Here is a 27,826-nt window from a genome sequence, read left to right on the forward strand (position 1 = left end):
GTCTGTGACAGATCAGCAACACTCATCACTGTCCTGTCTCCTGTGACCACTGTCTGTGACAGATCAGCAACACTCATCACTGTCCTCTCTCCTGTGACCACTGTCTGTGACAGATCAGCAACACTCATCACTGTCCTGTCTCCTGTGACCATTGTCTGTGACAGATCAGCAACACTCATCACTGTCCTGTCTCCTGTGACCACTGTCTGTGACAGATCAGCAACACTCATCACTGTCCTCTCTCCTGTGACCATTGTGACAGATCAGCAACACTCATCACTGTCCTATCTCCTGTGAGCACTGTCTGTGACAGATCAGCAACACTCATCACTGTCCTGTCTCCTGTGACCACTGTCTGTGACAGATCAGCAACACTCATCACTGTCCTCTCTCCTGTGACCATTGTGACAGATCAGCAACACTCATCACTGTCCTGTCTCCTGTGAGCACTGTCTGTGACAGATCAGCAACACTCATCACTGTCCTCTCTCCTGTGACCATTGTGACAGATCAGCAACACTCATCACTGTCCTGTCTCCTGTGAGCACTGTCTGTGACAGATCAGCAACACTCATCACTGTCCTATCTCCTGTGAGCACTGTCTGTGACAGATCAGCAACACTCATCACTGTCCTCTCTCCTGTGAGCACTGTGACAGATCAGCAACACTCATCACTGTCCTATCTCCTGTGAGCACTGTCTGTGACAGATCAGCAACACTCATCACTGTCCTATCTCCTGTGAGCACTGTCTGTGACAGATCAGCAACACTCATCACTGTCCTATCTCCTGTGAGCACTGTCTGTGACAGATCAGCAACACTCATCACTGTCCTATCTCCTGTGAGCACTGTCTGTGACAGATCAGCAACACTCATCACTGTCCTCTCTCCTGTGACCACTGAGAGATCAGCAACACTCATCACTGTCCTGTCTCCTTGTGACCACTGTCTGTGACAGATCAGCAACACTCATCACTGTCCTCTCTCCTGTGACCATTGTCTGTGACAGATCAGCAACACTCATCACTGTCCTCTCTCCTGTGACCATTGTGACAGATCAGCAACACTCATCACTGTCCTGTCTCCTGTGACCACTGTCTGTGACAGATCAGCAACACTCATCACTGTCCTCTCTCCTGTGACCACTGTCTGTGACAGATCAGCAACACTCATCACTGTCCTGTCTCCTGTGACCATTGTCTGTGACAGATCAGCAACACTCATCACTCGCTCTGTCCAGACCTGTCCCCTTGACCAGGTATGACCACTGTTTCAGCTGAGTGGCAAAGAAACGGAGATGGACCGCTGGATTCTGAGTCGTCTGAGCGAGGCAGTGGAGGTCTCCAACAAGGGGTTTGAAACCTATGACTTTCCCTCGGCCACCACGGCTATGTACAACTTCTGGCTGTATGAACTGTGCGACTGGTACCTGGTCAGTGACATTTACACCTGTCAGATTTACACCTGTCTATACCGTGGTGTTGTCCTGTGCTGTATGAACTGTGCGACTGGTACCTGGTCAGTGACATTTACACCTGTCAGATTTACACCTGTCTATACCGTGGTGTTGTCCTGTGCTGTATGAACTGTGCGACTGGTACCTGGTCAGTGACATTTACACCTGTCAGATTTACACCTGTCTTTACCATGGTGTTGTGCTGTGCTGTATGAACTGTGCGACTGGTACCTGGTCAGTGACATTTACACCTGTCAGATTTACACCTGTCTATACCATGGTGTTGTGCTGTGCTGTATGAACTGTGCGACTGGTACCTGGTCAGTGACATTTACACCTGTCAGATTTACACCTGTCTATACCATGGTGTTGTGCTGTGCTGTATGAACTGTGCGACTGGTACCTGGTCAGTGACATTTACACCTGTCAGATTTACACCTGTCTTTACCATGGTGTTGTGCTGTGCTGTATGAACTGTGCGACTGGTACCTGGTCAGTGACATTTACACCTGTCAGATTTACACCTGTCTATACCATGGTGTTGTGCTGTGCTGTATGAACTGTGCGACTGGTACCTGGTCAGTGACATTTACACCTGTCAGATTTACACCTGTCTTTACCATGGTGTTGTGCTGTGCTGTATGAACTGTGCGACTGGTACCTGGTCAGTGACATTTACACCTGTCAGATTTACACCTGTCTTTACCATGGTGTTGTGCTGTGCTGTATGAACTGTGCGACTGGTACCTGGTCAGTGACATTTACACCTGTCAGATTTACACCTGTCTATACCATGGTGTTGTGCTGTGCTGTATGAACTGTGCGACTGGTACCTGGTCAGTGACATTTACACCTGTCAGATTTACACCTGTCTTTACCATGGTGTTGTACTGTGTTTTGCTGTGGTGCTTTATTGTTTTATACTGTGGTGTTGTTCTGTGTTGTGTGAATTATGTGACTGGTGCCTGGGCAGTGAGATTTTCACCAGTTTATACTGTGGTGTTGTACTGTTTTATACTGTGTTGTACTGTTTTATACTGTGCTGTTGTCCTGTTTTATACTGTGGTGTTGTCCTGTTTTATACTGTGTTGTACTGTTTTATACTGTGGTGTTGTCCTGTTTTATACTGTGGTGTTGTCCTGTTTTATTGTGTGTGTTTGATCTGTGTGACCAGTACCTGATCAGAGTAAATTAACACCTGTTTAACTGTGGTGTTGTACTGTTTGTACTGTACTGCTGTATGTATGTGTACAGTATGTGTACAGCATGTGTCATGAACTATGACCATAAGGTCATGCTGAGTGTGGTTTGAATGACCCCAGGATCACTTGTGTCTGGTGAATGACCCCCAGGATCACTTGGGAAATACCCCTTCCTAAAGGTGTACTGACTGAACTAAGGGTGACCAAGGGGGAAATACCCCTTCCTAAAGGTGTACTGAACCAAGGGTCATCAAGGGGGAAATACCCCTTCCTAAAGGTGTACTGACTGAACTAAGGGTGACCAAGGGGGAAATACCCCTTCCTATAGGTGTACTGACTGAACTAAGGGTGACCAAAGGGGAAATACCCCTTCCTAAAGGTGTACTGACTGAACTAAGGGTGACCAAGGGGGAAATACCCCTTCCTAAAGGTGTACTGAACTGAAGGTGACCAAGGGGGAAATACCCCTTCCTATAGGTGTACTGACTGAACTAAGGGTGACCAAAGGGGAAATATCCCTTCCTAAAGGTGTACTGACTGAACAAAGGGTGACCAAGGGGGAAATACCCCTTCCTATAGGTTAACTGACTGAACAAAGGGTGACCAAGGGGGAAATACCCCTTCCTATAGGTGTACTCACTGAACTAAGGGTGACCAAGGGGGAAATACCCCTTCCTATAGGTTAACTGACTGAACAAAGGGTGACCAAGGGGGAAATACCCCTTCCTAAAGGTGTACTGAACTGAAGGTGACCAAGGGGGAAATACCCCTTCCTAAAGGTGTACTGAACTGAAGGTGACCAAGGGGGAAATACCCCTTCCTAAAGGTTAACTGAACTGAGGGTGACCAAGGGAGAAATACCCCTTCCTAAAGGTGTACTGAACTGAAGGTGACCAAGGGGGAAATACCCCTTCCTAAAGGTTAACTGAACTGAGGGTGACCAAGGGGGAAATACCCCTTCCTAAAGGTTAACTGAACTGAGGGTGACCAAGGGAGAAATACCCCTTCCTAAAGGTGTACTGAACTGAAGGTGACCAAGGGGGAAATACCCCTTCCTAAAGGTTAACTGAACTGAGGGTGACCAAGGGGGAAATACCCCTTCCTAAAGGTTAACTGAACTGAGGGTGACCAAGGGAGAAATACCCCTTCCTAAAGGTTAACTGAACTGAGGGTGACCAAGGGAGAAATACCCCTTCCTAAAGGTGTACTGAACTGAAGGTGACCAAGGGAGAAATACCCCTTCCTAAAGGTTAACTGAACTGAGGGTGACCAAGGGAGAAATACCCCTTCCTAAAGGTGTACTGAACTGAAGGTGACCAAGGGGGAAATACCCCTTCCTAAAGGTTAACTGAACTGAGGGTGACCAAGGGGGAAATATCCCTTCCTAAAGGTTAACTGAACTGAGGGTGACCGAGGGAGAAATACCCCTTCCTAAAGGTTAACTGAACTGAGGGTGACCGAGGGAGAAATACCCCTTCCTAAAGGTTTACTGAACTGAGGGTGACCAAGGGAGAAATACCCCTTCCTAAAGGTTTACTGAACCAAGGGTGACCAAGGGGGAAATATCTCTTCCTAAAGGTTAACTGAACTGAGGGTGACCAAGGGAGAAATACCCCTTCCTAAAGGTTTACTGAACCAAGGGTGACCAAGGGGGAAATATCCCTTCCTAAAGGTTTACTGAACTGAGGGTGACCAAGGGAGAAATACCCCTTCCTAAAGGTTTACTGAACCAAGGGTGACCAAGGGGGAAATATCTCTTCCTAAAGGTTTACTGACTGAACTAAGGGTTTAATGAAGTCATTAAAAAAGAAAGGGGGGTGGTGATGTGGTGTTGTGTGATGTGGTGTGATGTGACGTGTTGTGGTGTGATGTGGTGTGGTGTGGTTTGATGTGGTGTGGTGTGATGTGGTGTGACGTGTGGTGTGATGTGGTGTGGTGTGGTGTGATGTGGTGTGGTGTGATGTGGTGTGGTGTGGTGTGGTGTGATGTGGTGTGGTGTGATGTGGTGTGGTGTGATGTGATGCGATGTGATGTGATGTGACGTGATGTGGTGTGACGTGATGTGATGTGACGTGATGTGATGTGACATGATGTGATGTGATGTGATGTGATGTCACCAGGAGTCCATCAAACCAGTGCTATATGGGGACGACGAAGAGGCCAAAGGTGTGTGTCGCCAGGTGTTGTACACCTGTCTGGACGTCGGCCTCCGCCTCCTCCACCCCCTCATGCCCTTCGTCACTGAGGAACTTTTCCAGAGACTTCCACGAAGGTCTTCTGATGCTGCACCCTCCATCTGTGTCACTGCCTACCCTGAGTCTGCTGACGTGAGTGTCTGCTGGATTTGTACATTGTATTATCTGTGTCACTGTCTGCTCTGAGTCTGTTGATGTCATTGTATTATCTGTGTCACTGTCTGCTCTGAGTCTGTTGATGTCATTGTATTATGTGTCACTGTCTGCTCTGAGTCTGTTGATGTCATTGTATCTGTCTGTGTCACTGTCTGGTCTGAGTCTGTTGATGTCATTGTATTATCTGTGTCACTGTCTGCTCTGAGTCTGTTGATGTCATTGTATTATCTGTGTCACTGTCTGCTCTGAGTCTGTTGATGTCATTGTATTATGTGTCACTGTCTGCTCTGAGTCTGTTGATGTCATTGTATCTATCTGTGTCACTGTCTGCTCTGAGTCTGTTGATGTCATTGTATTATCTGTGTCACTGTCTGCTCTGAGTCTGTTGATGTCATTGTATCTATCTGTGTCACTGTCTGCTCTGAGTCTGTTGATGTCATTGTATTATCTGTGTCAGTGTCTGCTCTGAGTCTGTTGATGTCATTGTATTATCTGTGTCACTGTCTGCTCTGAGTCTGTTGATGTCATTGTATCTGTCTGTGTCACTGTCTGCTCTGAGTCTGTTGATGTCATTGTATCTATCTGTGTCATGGTCTGCTCTGAGTCTGTTGATGTCATTGTATCTATCTGTGTCACTGTCTGCTCTGAGTCTGTTGATGTCATTGTATTATCTGTGTCACTGTCTGCTCTGAGTCTGTTGTTGTCATTGTATCTATCTGTGTCACTGCCTGCTCTGAGTCTGTTGATGTCATTGTATCTATCTGTGTCACTGTTTGCTCTGAGTCTGTTGATGTCATTGTATTATCTGTGTCATGGTCTGCTCTGAGTCTGTTGATGTCATTGTATTATCTGTGTCACTGCCTGCTCTGAGTCTGTTGATGTCATTGTATCTATCTGTGTCACTGCCTGCTCTGAGTCTGTTGATGTCATTGTATCTATCTGTGTCACTGTCTGCTCTGAGTCTGTTGATGTCATTGTATCTATGTCATGGTCTGCTCTGAGTCTGTTGATGTCATTGTATCTGTGTCATGGTCTGCTCTGAGTCTGTTGATGTCATTGTATCTATCTGTGTCACTGTCTGCTCTGAGTCTGTTGATGTCATTGTATCTATGTCATGGTCTGCTCTGAGTCTGTTGATGTCATTGTATCTGTGTCATGGTCTGCTCTGAGTCTGTTGATGTCATTGTATCTATCTGTGTCACTGTCCACCCTCAGTTTGTTGATGTCAGTCTGTCTGGTTTATTTATACATGGTGTACACACCTCTTGTACATGTGTCACTCCATACTGTGTCTGCCCATGAGAGTGTCTTGTATATATGTCACTCCATACTGTGTCTGCCCAGGAGAGTGTCTTGTATATGTGTCACTCCATACTGTGTCTGCCCAGGAGAGTGTCTTGTATATGTGTCACTCCATACTGTGTCTGCCCAGGAGAGTGTCTTGTGTTTCTACTGATTGAGTTCAACAAGGGGACTGTGGATCAACAGTGCAGGTTAACAATTCTTCACAGTTTATTTCCAGATGGATGAATAAAGATGTATTGAACTGCATTGCCATTGCATTGTATTTGTTGTATTCTGTTGTACAGTGAAAATGGTTTTGTACTGGGAGTGTTGGAGGAAAAGTGTAGGTTAACATCTGTTGTGACAAAATGAACATTATTGTGTACAGGGAGTGTTGGAGGAAAAGTGTAGGTTAACATCTGTTGTGACAAAATGAACATTATTGTGTACAGGGAGTGGTGGAGGAAAAGTGTAGGTTAACATCTGTTGTGACAAAATGAACATTATTGTGTACAGGGAGTGGTGGAGGAAAAGTGTAGGTTAACATCTGTTGTGACAAAATGAACATTATTGTGTACAGGGAGTGTTGGAGGAAAAGTGTAGGTTAACATCTGTTGTGACAAAATGAACATTATTGTGTACTGGGAGTGTTGGAGGAAAAGTGTAGGTTAACATCTGTTGTGACAAAATGAACATTATTGTGTACAGGGAGTGTTGGAGGAAAAGTGTAGGTTAACATCTGTTGTGACAAAATGAACATTATTGTGTACAGGGAGTGGTGGAGGAAAAGTGTAGGTTAACATCTGTTGTGACAAAATGAACATTATTGTGTACAGGGAGTGTTGGAGGAAAAGTGTAGGTTAACATCTGTTGTGACAAAATGAACATTATTGTGTACAGGGAGTGTTGGAGGAAAAGTGTAGGTTAACATCTGTTGTGACAAAATGAACATTATTGTGTACAGGGAGTGTTGGAGGAAAAGTGTAGGTTAACATCTGTTGTGACAAAATGAACATTATTGTGTACAGGGAGTGTTGGAGGAAAAGTGTAGGTTAACATCTGTTGTGACAAAATGAACATTATTGTGTACAGGGAGTGTTGGAGGAAAAGTGTAGGTTAACATCTGTTGTGACAAAATGAACATTATTGTGTACAGGGAGTGGTGGAGGAAAAGTGTAGGTTAACATCTGTTGTGACAAAATGAACATTATTGTGTACAGGGAGTGTTGGAGGAAAAGTGTAGGTTAACATCTGTTGTGACAAAATGAACATTATTGTGTACAGGGAGTGTTGGAGGAAAAGTGTAGGTTAACATCTGTTGTGACAAAATGAACATTATTGTGTACAGGGAGTGTTGGAGGAAAAGTGTAGGTTAACATCTGTTGTGACAAAATGAACATTATTGTGTACAGGGAGTGTTGGAGGAAAAGTGTAGGTTAACATCTGTTGTGACAAAATGAACATTATTGTGTACAGGGAGTGGTGGAGGAAAAGTGTAGGTTAACATCTGTTGTGACAAAATGAACATTATTGTGTACAGGGAGTGGTGGAGGAAAAGTGTAGGTTAACATCTGTTGTGACAAAATGAACATTATTGTGTACAGGGAGTGTTGGAGGAAAAGTGTAGGTTAACATCTGTTGTGACAAAATGAACATTATTGTGTACAGGGAGTGTTGGAGGAAAAGTGTAGGTTAACATCTGTTGTGACAAAATGAACATTATTGTGTACAGGGAGTGTTGGAGGAAAAGTGTAGGTTAACATCTGTTGTGACAAAATGAACATTATTGTGTACAGGGAGTGGTGGAGGAAAAGTGTAGGTTAACATCTGTTGTGACAAAATGAACATTATTGTGTACAGGGAGTGGTGGAGGAAAAGTGTAGGTTAACATCTGTTGTGACAAAATGAACATTATTGTGTACAGGGAGTGTTGGAGGAAAAGTGTAGGTTAACATCTGTTGTGACAAAATGAACATTATTGTGTACAGGGAGTGGTGGAGGAAAAGTGTAGGTTAACATCTGTTGTGACAAAATGAACATTATTGTGTACAGGGAGTGTTGGAGGAAAAGTGTAGGTTAACATCTGTTGTGACAAAATGAACATTATTGTGTACAGGGAGTGTTGGAGGAAAAGTGTAGGTTAACATCTGTTGTGACAAAATGAACATTATTGTGTACAGGGAGTGTTGGAGGAAAAGTGTAGGTTAACATCTGTTGTGACAAAATGAACATTATTGTGTATAGATGGTGCAAGAAAGGACAGGCAATACATGTGTGATATTCCCTTCAAGCTATGAAAAGGAAAGACACTGATATACATTAAAATTTATATTTGATCTGATTAATATTTCCATTTTTTGGAATTTAAAATACTTTTTATTTTTAACAGTTTGCCTCATCAAAGAAAAGTTTAACTGGCTTTGAATGTCACAAAAAGTGCGTAGAACCATGTGTGTGGCAGACAGCAACTAAAACCCCGTGTGACTGGCAGTTTCAGTTCTGTGACAGTCAGCTGGAGGGGCAGGTGGACTTCGCCCAGCAGGTGATCAGAACCATCCGCTCCATCCGGGCAGACTACATGCTGCTGCCCAAAATGAAGATTGAAGGTGAGGCTGTCGCTCTGGTAACCAGCTGACACAGTGATCGTGTAATGCACTGGGTTTGTTGACTGGGACCTTGGATGTGCTGACGTGTTAGCTGGATACCTGGAGAAAGTGTTGCTACCTGGAGAATACCTGGAGAAAGTGTTGATACCTGGAGAATACCTGGAGAAAGTGTTGATACCTGGAGAATACCTGGAGAAAGTGTTGATACCTGGAGAAAGTGTTGATACCTGGGGAAAGTGTTGATACCTGGAGAAAGTGTTGATACCTGGAGAGAGAAAGTGTTGATACCTGGAGAAAGTGTTGATACCTGGGGAAAGTGTTGATACCTGGAGAAAGTGTTGATACCTGGGGAATACCTGGAGAAAGTGTTGATACCTGGAGAAAGTGTTGATACCTGGGGAAAGTGTTGATACCTGGAGAAAGTGTTGATACCTGGGGAATACCTGGAGAAAGTGTTGATACCTGGGGAGAGTGTTGATACCTGGAGAAAGTGTTGATACCTGGGGAATACCTGGAGAAAGTGTTGATACCTGGGGAGAGTGTTGATACCTGGAGAAAGTGTTGATACCTGGGGAAAGTGTTGATACCTGGGGAAAGTGTTGATACCGAAAGTGTTGATACCTGGAGAAAGTGTTGATACCTGGGGAATACCTGGAGAAAGTGTTGATACCTGGGGAAAGTGTTGATACCTGGGGAGAGTGTTGATACCTGGGGAAAGTGTTGATACCTGGGGAAAGTGTTGATACCTGGGGAAAGTGTTGATACCTGGGGAAAGTGTTGATACCTGGGGAAAGTGTTGATACCTGGGTAAAGTGTTGATACCTGGGGAAAGTGTTGATACCTGGGGAATACCTGGAGAAAGTGTTGATACCTGGAGAAAGTGTTGATACCTGGGGAATACCTGGAGAAAGTGTTGATACCTGGGGAGAGTGTTGATACCTGGGGAGAGTGTTGATACCTGGAGAAAGTGTTGATACCTGGGGAAAGTGTTGATACCTGGGGAAAGTGCCTGGGGAGAGTGTTGATACCTGGGGAAAGTGTTGATACCTGGGGAGAGTGTTGATACCTGGGGAGAGTGTTGATACCTGGAGAAAGTGTTGATACCTGGGGAAAGTGTTGATACCTGGGGAGAGTGTTGATACCTGGGGAAAGTGTTGATACCTGGGGAAAGTGTTGATACCTGGGGAGAGTGTTGATACCTGGGGAAAGTGTTGATACCTGGGGAGAGTGTTGATACCTGGGGAAAGTGTTGATACCTGGGGAAAGTGTTGATACCTGGGGAATACCTGGAGAAAGTGTTGATACCTGGGGAAAGTGTTGATACCTGGGGAAAGTGCCTGGGGAGAGTGTTGATACCTGGGGAGAGTGTTGATACCTGGGGAAAGTGTTGATACCTGGGGAAAGTGTTGATACCTGGGGAAAGTGTTGATACCTGGGGAGAGTGTTGATACCTGGGGAAAGTGTTGATACCTGGGGAGAGTGTTGATACCTGGGGAAAGTGTTGATACCTGGGGAGAGTGTTGATACCTGGGGAAAGTGTTGATACCTGGGGAAAGTGTTGATACCTGGGGAATACCTGGAGAAAGTGTTGATACCTGGAGAAAGTGTTGATACCTGGGGAAAGTGTTGATACCTGGGGAAAGTGTTGATACCTGGGGAAAGTGTTGATACCTGGGGAAAGTGTTGATACCTGGAGAAGGTGTTGATACCTGGAGAAAGTGTTGATATCTGGGGAAAGTGTTGATACCTTGACTGGAATGTTAAGTTGGTTAAATGTCATTCTGGTTAACCAGGCAATGCTCCGGGTTTGTTGATCAGTAAATGAATATGTAAATTATGAAAAGAATTTATGTGCATCTATTGATGATATATATTGTACTTATATGGTGCAAACTCTCCATATAATGGCCTCTAAGCGCCTCAGATGAAACAGCGCATATACAGTAGTGCATTATGCCACACACGCAAAAACACGTGGGGACACAGAAGTGAAAAACCAAATCTATATTCATCAATACAATACTTTTCCTGGTGGTGTTTGCATATTCTGTTTGTAAGATGACACAGAAGTGAAAAACCAAATCTATATTCATCAATACAATACTTTTCCTGGTGGTGTTTGCATATTCTGTTTGTAAGATGACACAGAAGTGAAAAACCAAATCTATATTCATCAATACAATACTTTTCCTGGTGGTGTTTGCATATTCTGTTTGTAAGATGACACAGAAGTGAAAAACCAAATCTATATTCATCAATACAATACTTTTCCTGGTGGTGTTTGCATATTCTGTTTGTAAGATGACACAGAAGTGAAAAACCAAATCTATATTCATCAATACAATACTTTTCCTGGTGGTGTTTGCATATTCTGTTTGTAAGATGACACAGAAGTGAAAAACCAAATCTATATTCATCAATACAATACTTTTCCTGGTGGTGTTTGCATATTCTGTTTGTAAGATGACACAGAAGTGAAAAACCAAATCTATATTCATCAATACAATACTTTTCCTGGTGGTGTTTGCATATTCTGTTTGTAAGATGACACAGAAGTGAAAAACCAAATCTATATTCATCAATACAATACTTTTCCTGGTGGTGTTTGCATATTCTGTTTGTAAGATGACACAGAAGTGAAAAACCAAATCTATATTCATCAATACAATACTTTTCCTGGTGGTGTTTGCATATTCTGTTTGTAAGATGACACAGAAGTGAAAAACCAAATCTATATTCATCAATACAATACTTTTCCTGGTGGTGTTTGCATATTCTGTTTGTAAGATGACACAGAAGTGAAAAACCAAATCTATATTCATCAATACAATACTTTTCCTGGTGGTGTTTGCATATTCTGTTTGTAAGATGACACAGAAGTGAAAAACCAAATCTATATTCATCAATACAATACTTTTCCTGGTGGTGTTTGCATATTCTGTTTGTAAGATGACACAGAAGTGAAAAACCAAATCTATATTCATCAATACAATACTTTTCCTGGTGGTGTTTGCATATTCTGTTTGTAAGATGACACAGAAGTGAAAAACCAAATCTATATTCATCAATACAATACTTTTCCTGGTGGTGTTTGCATATTCTGTTTGTAAGATGACACAGAAGTGAAAAACCAAATCTATATTCATCAATACAATACTTTTCCTGGTGGTGTTTGCATATTCTGTTTGTAAGATGACACAGAAGTGAAAAACCAAATCTATATTCATCAATACAATACTTTTCCTGGTGGTGTTTGCATATTCTGTTTGTAAGATGACACAGAAGTGAAAAACCAAATCTATATTCATCAATACAATACTTTTCCTGGTGGTGTTTGCATATTCTGTTTGTAAGATGACACAGAAGTGAAAAACCAAATCTATATTCATCAATACAATACTTTTCCTGGTGGTGTTTGCATATTCTGTTTGTAAGATGACACAGAAGTGAAAAACCAAATCTATATTCATCAATACAATACTTTTCCTGGTGGTGTTTGCATATTCTGTTTGTAAGATGACACAGAAGTGAAAAACCAAATCTATATTCATCAATACAATACTTTTCCTGGTGGTGTTTGCATATTCTGTTTGTAAGATGACACAGAAGTGAAAAACCAAATCTATATTCATCAATACAATACTTTTCCTGGTGGTGTTTGCATATTCTGTTTGTAAGATGACACAGAAGTGAAAAACCAAATCTATATTCATCAATACAATACTTTTCCTGGTGGTGTTTGCATATTCTGTTTGTAAGATGACACAGAAGTGAAAAACCAAATCTATATTCATCAATACTTTTCCTGGCGGTGTTCTGTTTGTAAGATGACATAGAATCAGAAGAAAGGAAGATCAGGTCTGAAAGGGAAAAAGACGTGCATGTGGTCCATAAACAGGAAATCAGTTGTAGCACACTGCCTTTAACTTAGCTTCTTCTGTTAAGTGATGTCGGTCAGTTCACCAGTATTCACATGGTGGCGTTGTAGGATATAACATGACAACCTTTGTGCCAAATATCACATGGGGTGGGACATTGTCAGGATGTCAGGTAAAACTGTATGCAGGTAAAACATTATTGAAGGTGTCGATTTCATGTTGTCTGATTATGGGATATAATTAGCCTGTCAGGTGAAACATTCAGGGTGGGGATTTGATGTGGACTGAACATAGGACATAGTTAGCATGCCAGGTAAAACGTTATACAGGGTGGGGATTTGATGTGGACTGAACATAGGACATAGTTAGCATGCCAGGTAAAACGTTATACAGGGTGGGGATTTGATGTGGACTGAACATAGGACATAGTTAGCATGCCAGGTAACACATTATACAGGGTGGGGATTTGATGTGGACTGAACATAGGACATAGTTAGCATGCCAGGTAACACATTATACAGGGTGGGGATTTGATGTGGACTGAACATAGGACATAGTTAGCATGCCAGGTAAAACGTTATACAGGGTGGGGATTTGATGTGGACTGAATGTGAGACATAGCATGCCAGGTAAAACGTTATACAGGGTGGGGATTTGATGTGGACTGAACATGGGACATAGTTAGCATGCCAGGTAAAACGTTATACAGGGTGGGGATTTGATGTGGACTGAACATGGGACATAGTTAGCATGCCAGGTAACACGTTATACAGGGTGGGGATTTGATGTGGACTGAACATAGGACATAGTTAGCATGTCAGGTAAAAGGTTATTGAGGTGTGGACATGGTTAGTCTGTCAGATAAAAGGTTATTGAGGTGTGAACATGGCTAGCCTGTCAGGTAAAAGGTTATTGAGGTGTGGACATGGTTAGTCTGTCAGATAAAAGGTTATTGGGGTGTGAACATGGCTAGCCTGTCAGGTAAAAGGTTATTGAGGTGTGGACATGGTTAGTCTGTCAGATAAAAGGTTATTGAGGTGTGGCTATGGCTAGCCTGTCAGGTAAAGGGTTATTGATGTGTGAACATGGTTAGTCTGTCAGACAAATGGTTATTGAGGTGTGGACATGGTTAGTCTGTCAGATAAAAGGATAATTACTGAGGTGTGGATATGGCTAGTCGGTCAGGTAAAAGGTTATTGAGGTGTGGACATGGTTAGTCTGTCAGGTAAAAGGTTATTAAGGTGTGGACATGGTTAGTCTGTCAGGTAAAAGGTTATTGAGGTGTGGACATGGTTAGTCTGTCAGGTAAAAGGATAATTATTGAGGTGTGCACATGGTTAGTCTGTCAGGTAAAAGGATGATTATTGAGGTGTGGACATGGTTAGTCTGACAGGTAAAAGGATGATTATTGAGGTGTGTGTTTCACGCTGACTGATAATGGCTGTGCAGTGTACCTGTGGTGTGATGACCAGACAGGTAAAAGGATGATTATTGAGGTGTGTGTTTCACACTGACTGACCATGTCTTGCAGTGTACCTGTGGTGTGACGACCAGACAGGTAAAAGGATGATTATTGAGGTGTGTGTTTCACACTGACTGACCATGTCTTGCAGTGTACCTGTGGTGTGATGACCAGACAGGTAAAAGGATGATTATTGAGGTGTGTGTTTCACACTGACTGACCATGTCTTGCAGTGTACCTGCGGTGTGACGACCAGACAGGTAAAAGGATGATTATTGAGGTGTGTGTTTCACACTGACTGATAATGGCTGTGCAGTGTACCTGCGGTGTGACGACCAGACAGGTAAAAGGATGATTATTGAGGTGTGTGTTTCACACTGACTGATAATGGCTGTGCAGTGTACCTGCGGTGTGACGACCAGACGGTGGTTGGCTCCCTGAAGACGTATGAAGGTCTGATCAGCACTCTGGCCAACACCGCCACCGTCCACTTCCTGTGCCAGGTGGCGCCCCCTGCTGGTTGCGCCATGCTCACTGTGTCGGCTCACTGCGAGGCTCACGTTATGCTCAAGGTCAGTCACCCTCCCACACTGAAATGGTCCCAGGACAGTTTTGGTCTGTATGACACCCCCTACCCCAAACAGCCCCAGGACAGTTTTGGTCTGTATGACACCCCCCACCCAAAACAGCCCCAGGACAGTTTTGGTCTGTATGACACGCCCCCACCCCAAACAACCCCAGGACAGTTTTGGTCTGTATGACACCCCCCACCCCAAACAGCCCTAGGACAGTTTTGGTCTGTATGACACCCCCCCCCACCCCAAACAGCCCCAGGACTTTTTTTGGTCTGTATGACACCCCCCACCCCAAACAGCCCCAGGACAGTTTTGGTCTGTATGACACCCCCCCACCCCAAACAGCTCCAGGACAGTTTTGGTCTGTATGACACCCCCCCACCCCAAACAGCCCCAGGACAGTTTTGGTCTGTATGACACGCCCCCACCCCAAACAGCCCCAGGACAGTTTTGGTCTGTATGACACCCCCCCACCCCAAACAGCCCCAGGACAGTTTTGGTCTGTATGACACGCCCCCACCCCAAACAGCCTCAGGACAGTTTTGGTCTGTATGACACCCCCCCACCAAGACGGCCCCAGGGCAGTTTTCAGGCTGTTTTATGTTTCCTCCAAGTGCTTTAGACACTGTTGACAACAGTGAGTAGTGCTATGAAAACTGATGGACAGTAGACACTGTTGACAACAGTGAGTAGTGCTATGAAAACTGATTGACAGTAGACACTGTTGACAACAGTGAGTAGTGCTATGAAAACTGATTGACAGTAGACACTGTTGACAACAGTGAGTAGTGCTATGAAAACTGATGGACAGTAGACACTGTTGACGACAGTGAGTAGTGCTATGAAAACTGATGGACAGTAGACACTGTTGACAACAGTGAGTAGTGCTGTGAAAACTGATTGACAGTAGACACTGTTGACAACAGTGAGTAGTGCTATGAAAACTGATGGACAGTGGGCAGGGTGTGATCAACGTGGAGAAAGAGGTGGGCTATCACATGTCTCTCTGATGATGATGATGTAAGAGACATGTGATAGCAGTGTTTACCTGGCAGGGTGTGATCAACGTGGAGAAAGAGGTGGGCTATCACATGTCTCTCTGATGATGATGATGTAAGACATGTGATAGCAGTGTTTACCTGGCAGGGTGTGATCAACGTGGAGAAAGAGGTGGGCTATCACATGTCTCTCTGATGATGATGATGTAAGAGACATGTGATAGCAGTGTTTACCTGGCAGGGTGTGATCAACGTGGAGAAAGAGGTGGGCTATCACATGTCTCTCTGATGATGATGATGTAAGAGACATGTGATAGCAGTGTTTACCTGGCAGGGTGTGATCAACGTGGAGAAAGAGGTGGGCTATCACATGTCTCTCTGATGATGATGATGTAAGAGACATGTGATAGCAGTGTTTACCTGGCAGGGTGTGATCAACGTGGAGAAAGAGGTGGGCTATCACATGTCTCTCTGATGATGATGATGTAAGAGACATGTGATAGCAGTGTTTACCTGGCAGGGTGTGATCAACGTGGAGAAAGAGGTGGGCTATCACATGTCTCTCTGATGATGATGATGTAAGAGACATGTGATAGCAGTGTTTACCTGGCAGGGTGTGATCAACGTGGAGAAAGAGGTGGGCTATCACATGTCTCTCTGATGATGATGATGTAAGAGACATGTGATAGCAGTGTTTACCTGGCAGGGTGTGATCAACGTGGAGAAAGAGGTGGGCTATCACATGTCTCTCTGATGATGATGATGTAAGAGATGTGATAGCAGTGTTTACCTGGCAGGGTGTGATCAACGTGGAGAAAGAGGTGGGCTATCACATGTCTCTCTGAAGATGATGATGTAAGAGACATGTGATAGCAGTGTTTACCTGGCAGGGTGTGATCAACGTGGAGAAAGAGGTGGGCAAGCTGCAGACCAAGAAGGAGACGCTGAACAAACAGCTGAAGAAACTTCAGGACGCTGCTGCCACCCCTACCTACCTCACCAAGGTGCCGGAGGACGTTCGCACCCAGAACTCTGAAAAGGTAATCACGCTCGCTGCTAATTTCTCCCCCTTCTCCACTCCTTCAGTGGTGGTCTAAGGTTCGGACCCAAACTCTGAAAAGGTAATCACGCTCGCTGCTATTCCCGCCCTCCCCCCACTCCTTCAGTGGTGGTCATAGATTGTGTCAGAAAAGAATGTAGAAGACAGTGTCACAGAATGTGTCAGAAAAGAATGTAGAAGACAGTGTCACAGAATGTGTCAGAAAAGAATGGAGAAGACAGTGTCATAGAATGTGTCAGAAAAGAATGGAGAAGACAGTGTCACAGAATGTGTCAGAAAAGAATGTAGAAGACAGTGTCACAGAATGTGTCAGAAAAGAATGTAGAAGACAGTGTCATAGAATGTGTCAGAAAAGAATGGAGAAGACAGTGTCACAGAATGTGTCAGAAAAGAATGTAGAAGACAGTGTCACAGAATGTGTCAGAAAAGAATGTAGAAGACAGTGTCACAGAATGTGTCAGAAAAGAATGGAGAAGACAGTGTCACAGAATGTGTCAGAAAAGAATGGAGAAGACAGTGTCACAGATTGTGTCAGAAAAGAATGTAGAAGACAGTGTCACAGAATGTGTCAGAAAAGAATGCAGAAGACAGTGTCACAGAATGTGTCAGAAAAGAATGCAGAAGACAGTGTCATAGGTATGGGGTACCACAAGGTTCTGTCCTGGGACCAGTACTCTTTACAATGTACACACAACATGTAAGTTTGACCATCCAACAGTCTGTACCTCACTATCATCTGTTTGCTGACGATTCTCAACTGCATGATTCTACAATTCCCTCTGAAATTCCTTGTTTAGCTTCTAAATTTAAAACTGGCACAGAAAATGTAGCAAAGTGGATGAAACAAAACAAACTAAAAATGAATGATGACAAAACAGAACTCAAGTTGACTGGTAATAAAAATAAGCTCAAGCAGATAAATACAACGTCTGTGATTTGTTCTGGCATAGACATTTCTTTCTCAAGTTCTGTCCGCAATGTTGGTTTTTACCTCGATTCATTCTTCACAATGGAAACTCGTGAACCACCTGTGTAGAGTTCTTTACTTTCGGTTTCGTAAGATTAGTAAAATCCGCACCTTCCTGTCTGTTGATGCCGCCAACAAACTTGCTGTTGCCTTCATTTTATCCCGCCTAGATTATTGTAATTCTCTCTTAGCTGGCCTTCCCAATGATAAACTCTACGAGCTCCAGAAAATACGGAATAGTGTAGCTCGACTCAATCAATCAATCAATCAAAAACACTTTATTAATCCACATGGAAATTAAGTTGTGCAATCACAGGCTCATTGTAAACACTGGCATAAAATCATGCGCAACATAAGAAGAGATTAAAACTAGTCAAATAAGAATTCCCAATAGCTGACGATATACTAACCCCCCCACCCCCCACCCCCCCACACACATACTCATGTTAAGACAATAGGGTATTGCACAACAATATTAACAAATGAAAACATCCAACAAAAAAAGGGTATAAGATTACTAAAAATGACATGCGCGCACGCACGCACACACACACACACACACACACACACACACACACACACACACACACACACACACACACACACGTTAAGACCATAAGGTATTGTACAACAATACATAAATAAAAACATCAAGGGAATAAATCGTATATATAAGTAAAATGCACACACACACACACACACACACACACACACACACACACACACACACACACACACACACACACTCACTCACTCACACACACACAAACAACGTATGCATGCACATAACATATGTCACGCCAATAAGATTAGAACATTAACATTAAGATACATGAAATCCAAGTAAAATAAGAAAATATTTTAAAATCACTTCCGATCACACACACACAAAAATGCTTGCTTGCCCGTGCTCACCCGCTCAGTCCCACATGCACGCATAATGTCTGCTCCCATACACTCGTCTGCTGGTGAAGTTCAGGTGTTGCTGTGGCGAGGGGGCTTGGGGAGTGGGAGGGTTCACTTAGTGTATTGGATGTTTTGATTGTGTGCGCGAATGGCTGTAGGAATAAATGAATTAATGTATCGAGATGTTCTTGCGCGTGGAGCTCTAAACCTACCACTTATGTCTGACCTTCTGCTATTAATGTCATCATGTAGTGGGTGTCTTACGTCGGTCAAAATTGTTATTAGTCTGTCAGTCAGTTTTCTATTGTGCATGTCGCTAAAGGTGTCTTGTCTTATACCCACCACCCCACCCACTTTCCTAATGACTTTTTCCAACCTGTCTTTGTTATGTTTGGTCAGGTTTCCCCCCCAGCACACGGCTCCGTATGTTAAAACACTACAGACAACAGATGTGTAAAACATTTGGAGCATCTGCTTGCATACATTAAAAGATTTCATTTTTCTAAGACAGTACATGCGACTGTTGCTCTTTTTAATGAGTGCAGTTGAGTTTTCATTCCAAGACAGCTTATTGTCGATTATCACACCGAGATATTTGTATGAGTCTACTTGTTCGACCACTTCATTTTTTGTGATGATTTTACTTAAAGTTGATTTCTTTTTTCTGAAGTCGATTACAAGCTCTTTGGTTTTGCCAACATTCAGCTCAAGGAAATTTTCTTCACACCAGTTCACAAACCTGTCAATTTCTCTTCGGTAGTCAGTGTCATCGTCGTCAGTAATAAGTCCTGTCAGTGCGGAGTCATCTGCAAACTTAACGAGGGGACACGAATTGGTCAGGCTTCTGCATTCAGCCGTATACAAGGTAAAAAGAAAAGGCGAGAGGACTGTACCTTGTGGTGCACCTGTGTTTGTGAAAGAGACAGTAGACATAAAATCATTTAATTTTACAAACTGAGGCCTTTTAGTAAGATAGTCTAAAACCCATAAAATCGTCGGAAAAGCGAGTCCCATGTGCATCAGCTTTTTTGCTAAGAGGTGAGGTTGAATTGTATTAAAAGCACTAGAAAAATCAAAGAACATCAAGCGGACACAGGTATTTGATTTGTCTCGTCCTTAAAAAGTCGAGGAGAGAGAGTGCTACTGCTGTCCTGCGGACACTTCATTGGTTGCCTGTTCAAGCCAGAATTGAATATAAAGCTGCCTGTCTGTGCTTTCAGTGTCTGAATTGTGATACCACACCCTCATATCTTTCTGAGCTTGTTAACCCGTACTTGCCAAACAAAACATTGAGATCTCTTGATTCCTCCCAGCTAACTGTTCCCCGATACTTCCTTAACTCCTGTGGAAAGAGGTCATTTTCCGTCTTCGGCCTAACAACTTGGAAATCTCTGCCTATTGCTCTCAGACAAACAACTCATCTATCTACCTTTAAAACAACTCTTAAAACTTATCTCTTTAAAAAATATGTCATAACTCAAATAGTGCTGTTGTCCCAGGCTCATGGCAATGTGAGTGTGTGTGATGGGTGAGTAGAGAGAATGGGGGTGGGTGGTGGTGTGGTTGGAAAGGGAGATGGGGGTGGGTGGTGGTGGTGTGGTTGGAAAGGGAGATGGGGGTGGGTGGTGGTGGTGTGGTTGGAAAGGGAGATGGGGGTGGGTGGTGGTGGTGTGGTTGGAAAGGGAGATGGGGGTGGGTGGTGGTGGTGTGGTTGGAAAGGGAGATGGGGGTGGGTGGTGGTGGTGTGGTTGGAAAGGGAGAAGGGGTGGGTGGTGGTGGTGTGGTTGGAAAGGGAGATGGGGGTGGTGGTGGTGTGGTTGGAAAGGGAGATGGGGGTGGTGGTGTGGTTGGAAAGGGAGATGGGGGTGGGTGGTGGTGGTGTGGTTGGAAAGGGAGATGGGGTGGGTGGTGGTGGTGTGGTTGGAAAGGGAGATGGGGTGGGTGGTGGTGGTGTGGTTGGAAAGGGAGATGGGGTGGGTGGTGGTGGTGTGGTTGGAAAGGGAGATGGGGTGGGTGGTGGTGGTGTGGTTGGAAAGGGAGATGGGGGTGGGTGGTGGTGGTGTGGTTGGAAAGGGAGATGGGGGTGGGTGGTGGTGGTGTGGTTGGAAAGGGAGATGGGGTGGGTGGTGGTGGTGTGGTTGGAAAGGGAGATGGGGTGGGTGGTGGTGGTGTGGTTGGAAAGGGAGATGGGGTGGGTGGTGGTGGTGTGGTTGGAAAGGGAGATGGGGGTGGGTGGTGGTGGTGTGGTTGGAAAGGGAGATGGGGTGGGTGGTGGTGGTGTGGTTGGAAAGGGAGATGGGGTGGGTGGTGGTGGTGTGGTTGGAAAGGGAGATGGGGGTGGGTGGTGGTGGTGTGGTTGGAAAGGGAGATGGGGGTGGGTGGTGGTGGTGTGGTTGGAAAGGGAGATGGGGGTGGGTGGTGGTGGTGTGGTTGGAAAGGGAGATGGGGTGGGTGGTGGTGGTGTGGTTGGAAAGGGAGAAGGACTGTCCTTCTGCGTTCATGGACTGCAACTTCCACGTTCACTTGTATGTACACAAGTGGGCTTTTATGTGTATGACCATTTTTACCCCGCCATGTAGGCAGCTATACTCTGCTTTCGGGGGTCCGATTCTGTCCAAAACTTTATTTTACAATTTTTACAAAATCTATGACATGCAAATTACAGTTATGCTCCTTTTTACATGTATATGTTTTAAGTGAAAATTGTTGTTATCTCAGCTGTTTAATCATGTGTGTGTCTGTGTGTGTGTGTTTGTGTGTGTGTTGGAGTGTAACAGTTGTAGTATTAAGAGTATGTTACTTTGTGAGTTTTATGCATTTTGTTTTTATAATATTAATGATTCTGTTTTATGTTTCTACTACTTTTTATATGCTTTCTTGTTTCACTTTAGGTACTGGATTGTAAAGTGCTTAGAGCTTGCTTAGCGCTATATAAAAATTAAAATTTTTAATTATTTTTTATTATTACCATGTGTGTAAATTACAGATGAACCAGCTGAGCGGTGAGGTCGAGCGACTGGAGAAAGCCTTGTCCACTCTGTATTACATAAAGTGTGTTACTGTGTGTGTGTGTTACTGTGTGTGTGTTACTGTGTGTGTGTTACCATGTGTGTGTATTACTGTGTGTGTGTGTGTTGTGTGTGTTACCGTGTGTGTGTTACCGTGTGTGTGTTACTGTGTGTGTGTGTGTGTGTTGTGTGTGTTACCGTGTGTGTGTATTACTGTGTGTGTGTGTGTTGTGTGTGTGTATTACTGTGTGTGTGTGTTACTGTGTGTGTGTATTACTGTGTGTGCGTTACAGATGAACCAGCTGAGCGGTGAGGTCGAGCGACTGGAGAAAGCCTTGTCCACTCTGTATTACATAAAGTGTGTTACTATGTGTGTGTGTTACTGTGTGTGTGTGTGTTGTGTGTGTTACCGTGTGTGTGTATTACTGTGTGTGTGTGTGTTGTGTGTGTTACCGTGTGTGTGTTACCGTGTGTGTGTTACTGTGTGTGTGTGTGTGTGTTGTGTGTGTTACCGTGTGTGTGTATTACTGTGTGTGTGTGTGTTGTGTGTGTTACCGTGTGTGTGTTACTGTGTGTGTGTGTGTGTGTGTTGTGTGTGTTACCGTGTGTGTGTATTACTGTGTGTGTGTGTGTTGTGTGTGTTACCGTGTGTGTGTTACTGTGTGTGTGTGTGTGTGTTGTGTGTGTTACCGTGTGTGTGTATTACTGTGTGTGTGTGTTACCGTGTGTGTGTATTACTGTGTGTGTGTGTATTACTGTGTGTGTATTACTGTGTGTGTGTATTACTGTGTGTGTGTGTTACCGTGTGTGTGTATTACTGTGTGTGTGTGTTACCGTGTGTGTGTATTACTGTGTGTGTGTATTACTGTGTGTGTGTATTACTGTGTGTGTGTGTTACCGTGTGTGTGTATTACTGTGTGTGTGTGTATTACTGTGTGTGTGTATTACTGTGTGTGTGTATTACTGTGTGTGTGTTACTGTGTGTGTGTGTTACTGTGTGTGTGTATTACTGTGTGTGTGTATTACTGTGTGTGTGTATTACTGTGTGTGTGTTACTGTGTGTGTGTTACTGTGTGTGTGTTACTGTGTGTGTGTGTATTACTGTGTGTGTGTGTATTACTGTGTGTGTGTGTGTTACTGTGTGTGTGTGTATTACTGTGTGTGTGTATTACTGTGTGTGTGTATTACTGTGTGTGTGTTACTGTGTGTGTGTTACTGTGTGTGCGTTACTGTGTGTGTGTGTATTACTGTGTGTGTGTTACTGTGTGTGTGTGTTACTGTGTGTGTGTGTTACTGTGTGTGTGTATTACTGTGTGTGTGTTACTGTGTGTGTGTTACTGTGTGTGTGTTACTGTGTGTGCGTTACTGTGTGTGCGTTACAGATGAACCAGCTGAGCGGTGAGGTCGAGCGACTGGAGAAAGCCTTGTCCACTCTGTATTACATAAAGTGTGTTACTATGTGTGTGTGTTACTGTGTGTGTGTTACTGTGTGTGTGTTACCATGTGTGTGTGTTACTGTGTGTGTGTGTTACTGTGTGTGTGTTACTGTGTGTGTGTTACTGTGTGTGCGTTACAGATGAACCAGCTGAGCGGTGAGGTTGAGCGACTGGAGAAAGCCTTGTCCACTCTGTATTACAAAAAGTGTGTTACTGTGTGTGTGTGTTACTGTGTGTGTGTGTTACTGTGTGTGTGTTACTGTGTGTGCGTTACAGATGAACCAGCTGAGCGGTGAGGTTGAGCGACTGGAGAAAGCCTTGTCCACTCTGTCCACCATGGAGTGAGGGGCTGGCAGTTCTGTGTGACATTCCTGTCACTTTGTTCATCATGCCGTTGTCATGGGAAACAGACGCTTGTCAGCAACCAGCACTGATGTGATGTCATGTTGTGTCACGGGTCACGCAGTGAACATGATTTGTGTATCAGTCATAAGGTCATTTTGTTGTTGAATCAGTTCACACTTTGTTGTTGTTTTGTTTTCTTTGTTGTGAGGGATGGAAGTAAACAGCAAGGTTTGCTCACTCCATGTTTCTCAGTGAACATCCGGTCACTGCTGTTTCATCCAAGGTTTCAGTGTTCAGAAAAATTCATCATGTTGATCTGTCATCTTGTCTCAAATGATACTTTTTGAGGGTTGAGAGCAAGTTTGGTGATTATTTATTGTCAGAAAATGTTTTAGAAAAGCAAGTCGTGTTGATTTTTAAAAAATCATTGTCAGTGAATTGTCCATTATTTGTTGCATAAACAATCTTGTTAATCTAAAATGGGGAATTTCTTCAATGTAGAAAAAAAGATCAGTTTTATGTGATGACAGGCAACCAGTGGAAAGTGTAGAGGGAAACCAGCTGTGCCCAGCATGAAGTTTTTCTCAACCTGTGTTGTTGCTTTCCTGAAAGCCAGCCATGCTGTGTTGGTGCTTTCCTGAAAGCCAGCCGTGCTGTGTTGGTGCTTTCCTGAAAGCCAGCCGTGCTGTGTTGGTGCTTTCCTGAAAGCCAGCCATGCTGTGTTGGTGCTTTCCTGAAAGCCAGCCGTGCTGTGTTGGTGCTTTCCTGAAAGCCAGCCGTGCTGTGTTGGTGCTTTCCTGAAAGCCAGCCGTGCTGTGTTGGTGCTTTCCTGAAAGCCAGCCATGCTGTGTTGGTGCTTTCCTGAAAGCCAGCCGTGCTGTGTTGGTGCTTTCCTGAAAGCCAGCCGTGCTGTGTTGGTGCTTTCCTGAAAGCCAGCCGTGCTGTGTTGGTGCTTTCCTGAAAGCCAGCCATGCTGTGTTGGTGCTTTCCTGAAAGCCAGCCGTGCTGTGTTGGTGCTTTCCTGAAAGCCAGCCGTGCTGTGTTGGTGCTTTCCTGAAAGCCAGCCGTGCTGTGTTGGTGCTTTCCTGAAAGCCAGCCGTGCTGTGTTGGTGCTTTCCTGAAAGCCAGCCGTGCTGTGTTGGTGCTTTCCTGAAAGCCAGCCATGCTGTGTTGGTGCTTTCCTGAAAGCCAGCCGTGCTGTGTTGGTGCTTTCCTGAAAGCCAGCCATGCTGTGTTGGTGCTTTCCTGAAAGCCAGCCGTGCTGTGTTGGTGCTTTCCTGAAAGCCAGCCGTGCTGTGTTGGTGATGGGGATGGTGGTCAAACCTGTTTAGCTGACCTACAGCTTTGTGATTTTCAGTTGTTGTGGAATTTATTTCAAGGAGTAGGTAACTTGTATCTGTAGGTTTTAGCTGTGGCAGGAATTTGAATAGTACAGGTAGGTTTGAACTTGTCCCCACATGTGATTCAGTGGGAAACTTTCTGTATGGAGAACAGGGTGTAGGTTTTAGCTGTGGCAGGAATTTGAATAGTACAGGTAGGTTTGAACTTGTCCCCACATGTGATTCAGTGGGAAACTTTCTGTATGGAGAACAGGGTGTAGGTTTTAGCTGTGGCAGGAATTTGAATAGTACAGGTAGGTTTGAACTTGTCCCCACATGTGATTCAGTGGGAAACTTTCTGTATGGAGAACAGGGTGTAGGTTTTAGCTGTGGCAGGAATTTGAATAGTACAGGTAGGTTTGAACTTGTCCCCACATGTGATTCAGTGGGAAACTTTCTGTATGGAGAACAGGGTGTAGGTTTTAGCTGTGGCAGGAATTTGAATAGTACAGGTAGGTTTGAACTTGTCCCCACATGTGAGGTCAGTGGTGGACTTTATATATGGAGAACATGGTAGGTGTGTGTGAAATATGAAGACAGTTGAACAGCTGGGAATATCTGTAACACCTGCACAACACCACTGTTTTGTCTCTGAACACTGCAGTGGTTGTCTTTGGTGTGTGTGGTTTTATTCACTAACTTCCTGCTATATTGTTAGAGTTGAATCAGTTACAATATTATCAGGTTGTTTTTTTATATCTTTATTTTCAGAACTTCCTTGCTGTATACCTCACCAAACTGATTTTGTAATGTATGATACTGATAGGTTATTCATTAGTTATTTTGGAGTGATTATGATAAGTGTGACGATTGTTTGTAAACTGACAGGTTTTCCTTTAATATTTTGGTGTGATTACAATGAGCGTGACAGATGTCTGTGAAGTGACACTGATTGGTGGAATGATTCTTGTCACAGGAGCAGCATTTTATCATGGTCCAGTGTCTGTCTGGCAATGCCAGTCACTGTTTGATCACAACATAGGTTAGGGAAGGGTAAGAGGTAATATCCCTGTGTGTGTGTGCATCCTGTGTTGACACATGTACAGTACAGTGCATCCTGTGTTGACATATGTACAGTGCATTCTGTGTTGACATGTACAGTACAGTGCATCCTGTGTTGACATGTACAGTGCATCCTGTGTTGACATGTACAGTACAGTGCATCCTGTGTTGACATATGTACAGTGCATCCTGTGTTGACATATATACAGTGCATCCTGTGTTGACATGTACAGTACAGTGCATCCTGTGTTGACATGTACAGTACAGTGCATCCTGTGTTGACACATGTACAGTGCATCCTGTGTTGACACATGTACAGTACATCCTGTGTTGACATATGTACAGTGCATCCTGTGTTGACATGTACAGTACAGTGCATCCTGTGTTGACACATGTACAGTGCATCCTGTGTTGACACATGTACAGTACATCCTGTGTTGACATATGTACAGTGCATCCTGTGTTGACATGTGTACAGTGCATCCTGTGTTGACATATGTACAGTACAGTGCATCCTGTGTTGACATATGTACAGTGCATCCTGTGTTGACATGTGTACAGTGCATCCTGTGTTGACATATGTACAGTACAGTGCATCCTGTGTTGACATATGTACAGTGCATCCTGTGTTGACACATGTACAGTGCATCCTGTGTTGACATATGTACAGTACAGTGCATCCTGTGTTGACACATGTACAGTGCATCCTGTGTTGACATGTACAGTACAGTGCATCCTGTGTTGACACATGTACAGTGCATCCTGTGTTGACATATGTACAGTGCATCCTGTGTTGACACATGTACAGTGCATCCTGTGTTGACATATGTACAGTGCATCCTGTGTTGACACATGTACAGTGCATCCTGTGTTGACATATGTACAGTACAGTGCATCCTGTGTTGACATATGTACAGTACAGTGCATCCTGTGTTGACATATGTACAGTGCATCCTGTGTTGACATGTACAGTACAGTGCATCCTGTGTTGACACATGTACAGTGCATCCTGTGTTGACATATGTACAGTACAGTGCATCCTGTGTTGACATGTACAGTACAGTGCATCCTGTGTTGACACATGTACAGTGCATCCTGTGTTGACATATGTACAGTACAGTGCATCCTGTGTTGACATATGTACAGTACAGTGCATCCTGTGTTGACATGTACAGTACAGTGCATCCTGTGTTGACACATGTACAGTGCATCCTGTGTTGACACATGTACATGTGTACAGTACAGTGCATCCTGTGTTGACATGTGTACAGTACAGTGCATCCTGTGTTGACATGTGTACAGTACAGTGCATCCTGTGTTGACATGTACAGTACAGTGCATCCTGTGTTGACACATGTACAGTGCATCCTGTGTTGACATGTACAGTACAGTGCATCCTGTGTTGACATATGTACAGTGCATCCTGTGTTGACATATATACAGTGCATCCTGTGTTGACATGTACAGTACAGTGCATCCTGTGTTGACATATGTACAGTGCATCCTGTGTTGACATGTGTACAGTACAGTGCATCCTGTGTTGACATGTACAGTACAGTGCATCCTGTGTTGACATATGTACGGTACATCCTGTGTTGACGTATGTACAGTGCATCCTGTGTTGACATATGTACAGTACAGTGCATCCTGTGTTGACATATGTACAGTGCATCCTGTGTTGACATATATACAGTACATCCTGTGTTGACATATGTACAGTACAGCGCATCCTGTGTTGACAAACGTACAGTACAGTGCATCCTGTGTTGACATATGTACAGTACAGTGCATCCTGTGTTGACATATGTACAGTACAGTGCATCCTGTGTTGACATATGTACAGTACAGTGCATCCTGTGTTGACATATGTACAGTACAGCGCACCCTGTGTTGACATATGTACAGTACAT

General features: G+C 44.0%; 1 protein-coding gene across 1 annotated transcript in view; it reads left to right on the forward strand.

Moving 5' to 3' along the window:
* The window catches only part of LOC143276248 (valine--tRNA ligase-like), a 68,537-nt gene extending 44,560 nt beyond the window's left edge, over positions 1-23,977 (forward strand). Inside the window, exons 22-27 of the mRNA XM_076580726.1 lie at positions 1,278-1,433; positions 4,780-4,986; positions 8,786-8,900; positions 14,640-14,812; positions 16,704-16,853; positions 23,467-23,977. Of these exons, the coding sequence (XP_076436841.1) occupies positions 1,278-1,433; positions 4,780-4,986; positions 8,786-8,900; positions 14,640-14,812; positions 16,704-16,853; positions 23,467-23,535 (870 nt within the window). The 3' untranslated portion in view covers positions 23,536-23,977. The remainder of the gene's footprint in view (positions 1-1,277; positions 1,434-4,779; positions 4,987-8,785; positions 8,901-14,639; positions 14,813-16,703; positions 16,854-23,466) is intronic.
* Positions 23,978-27,826: the final 3,849 nt, after the last annotated feature.

The sequence above is a fragment of the Babylonia areolata genome, chromosome 31 (genome assembly GCF_041734735.1).
Source record: "Babylonia areolata isolate BAREFJ2019XMU chromosome 31, ASM4173473v1, whole genome shotgun sequence".
NCBI lineage: Eukaryota > Metazoa > Mollusca > Gastropoda > Neogastropoda > Buccinidae > Babylonia > Babylonia areolata.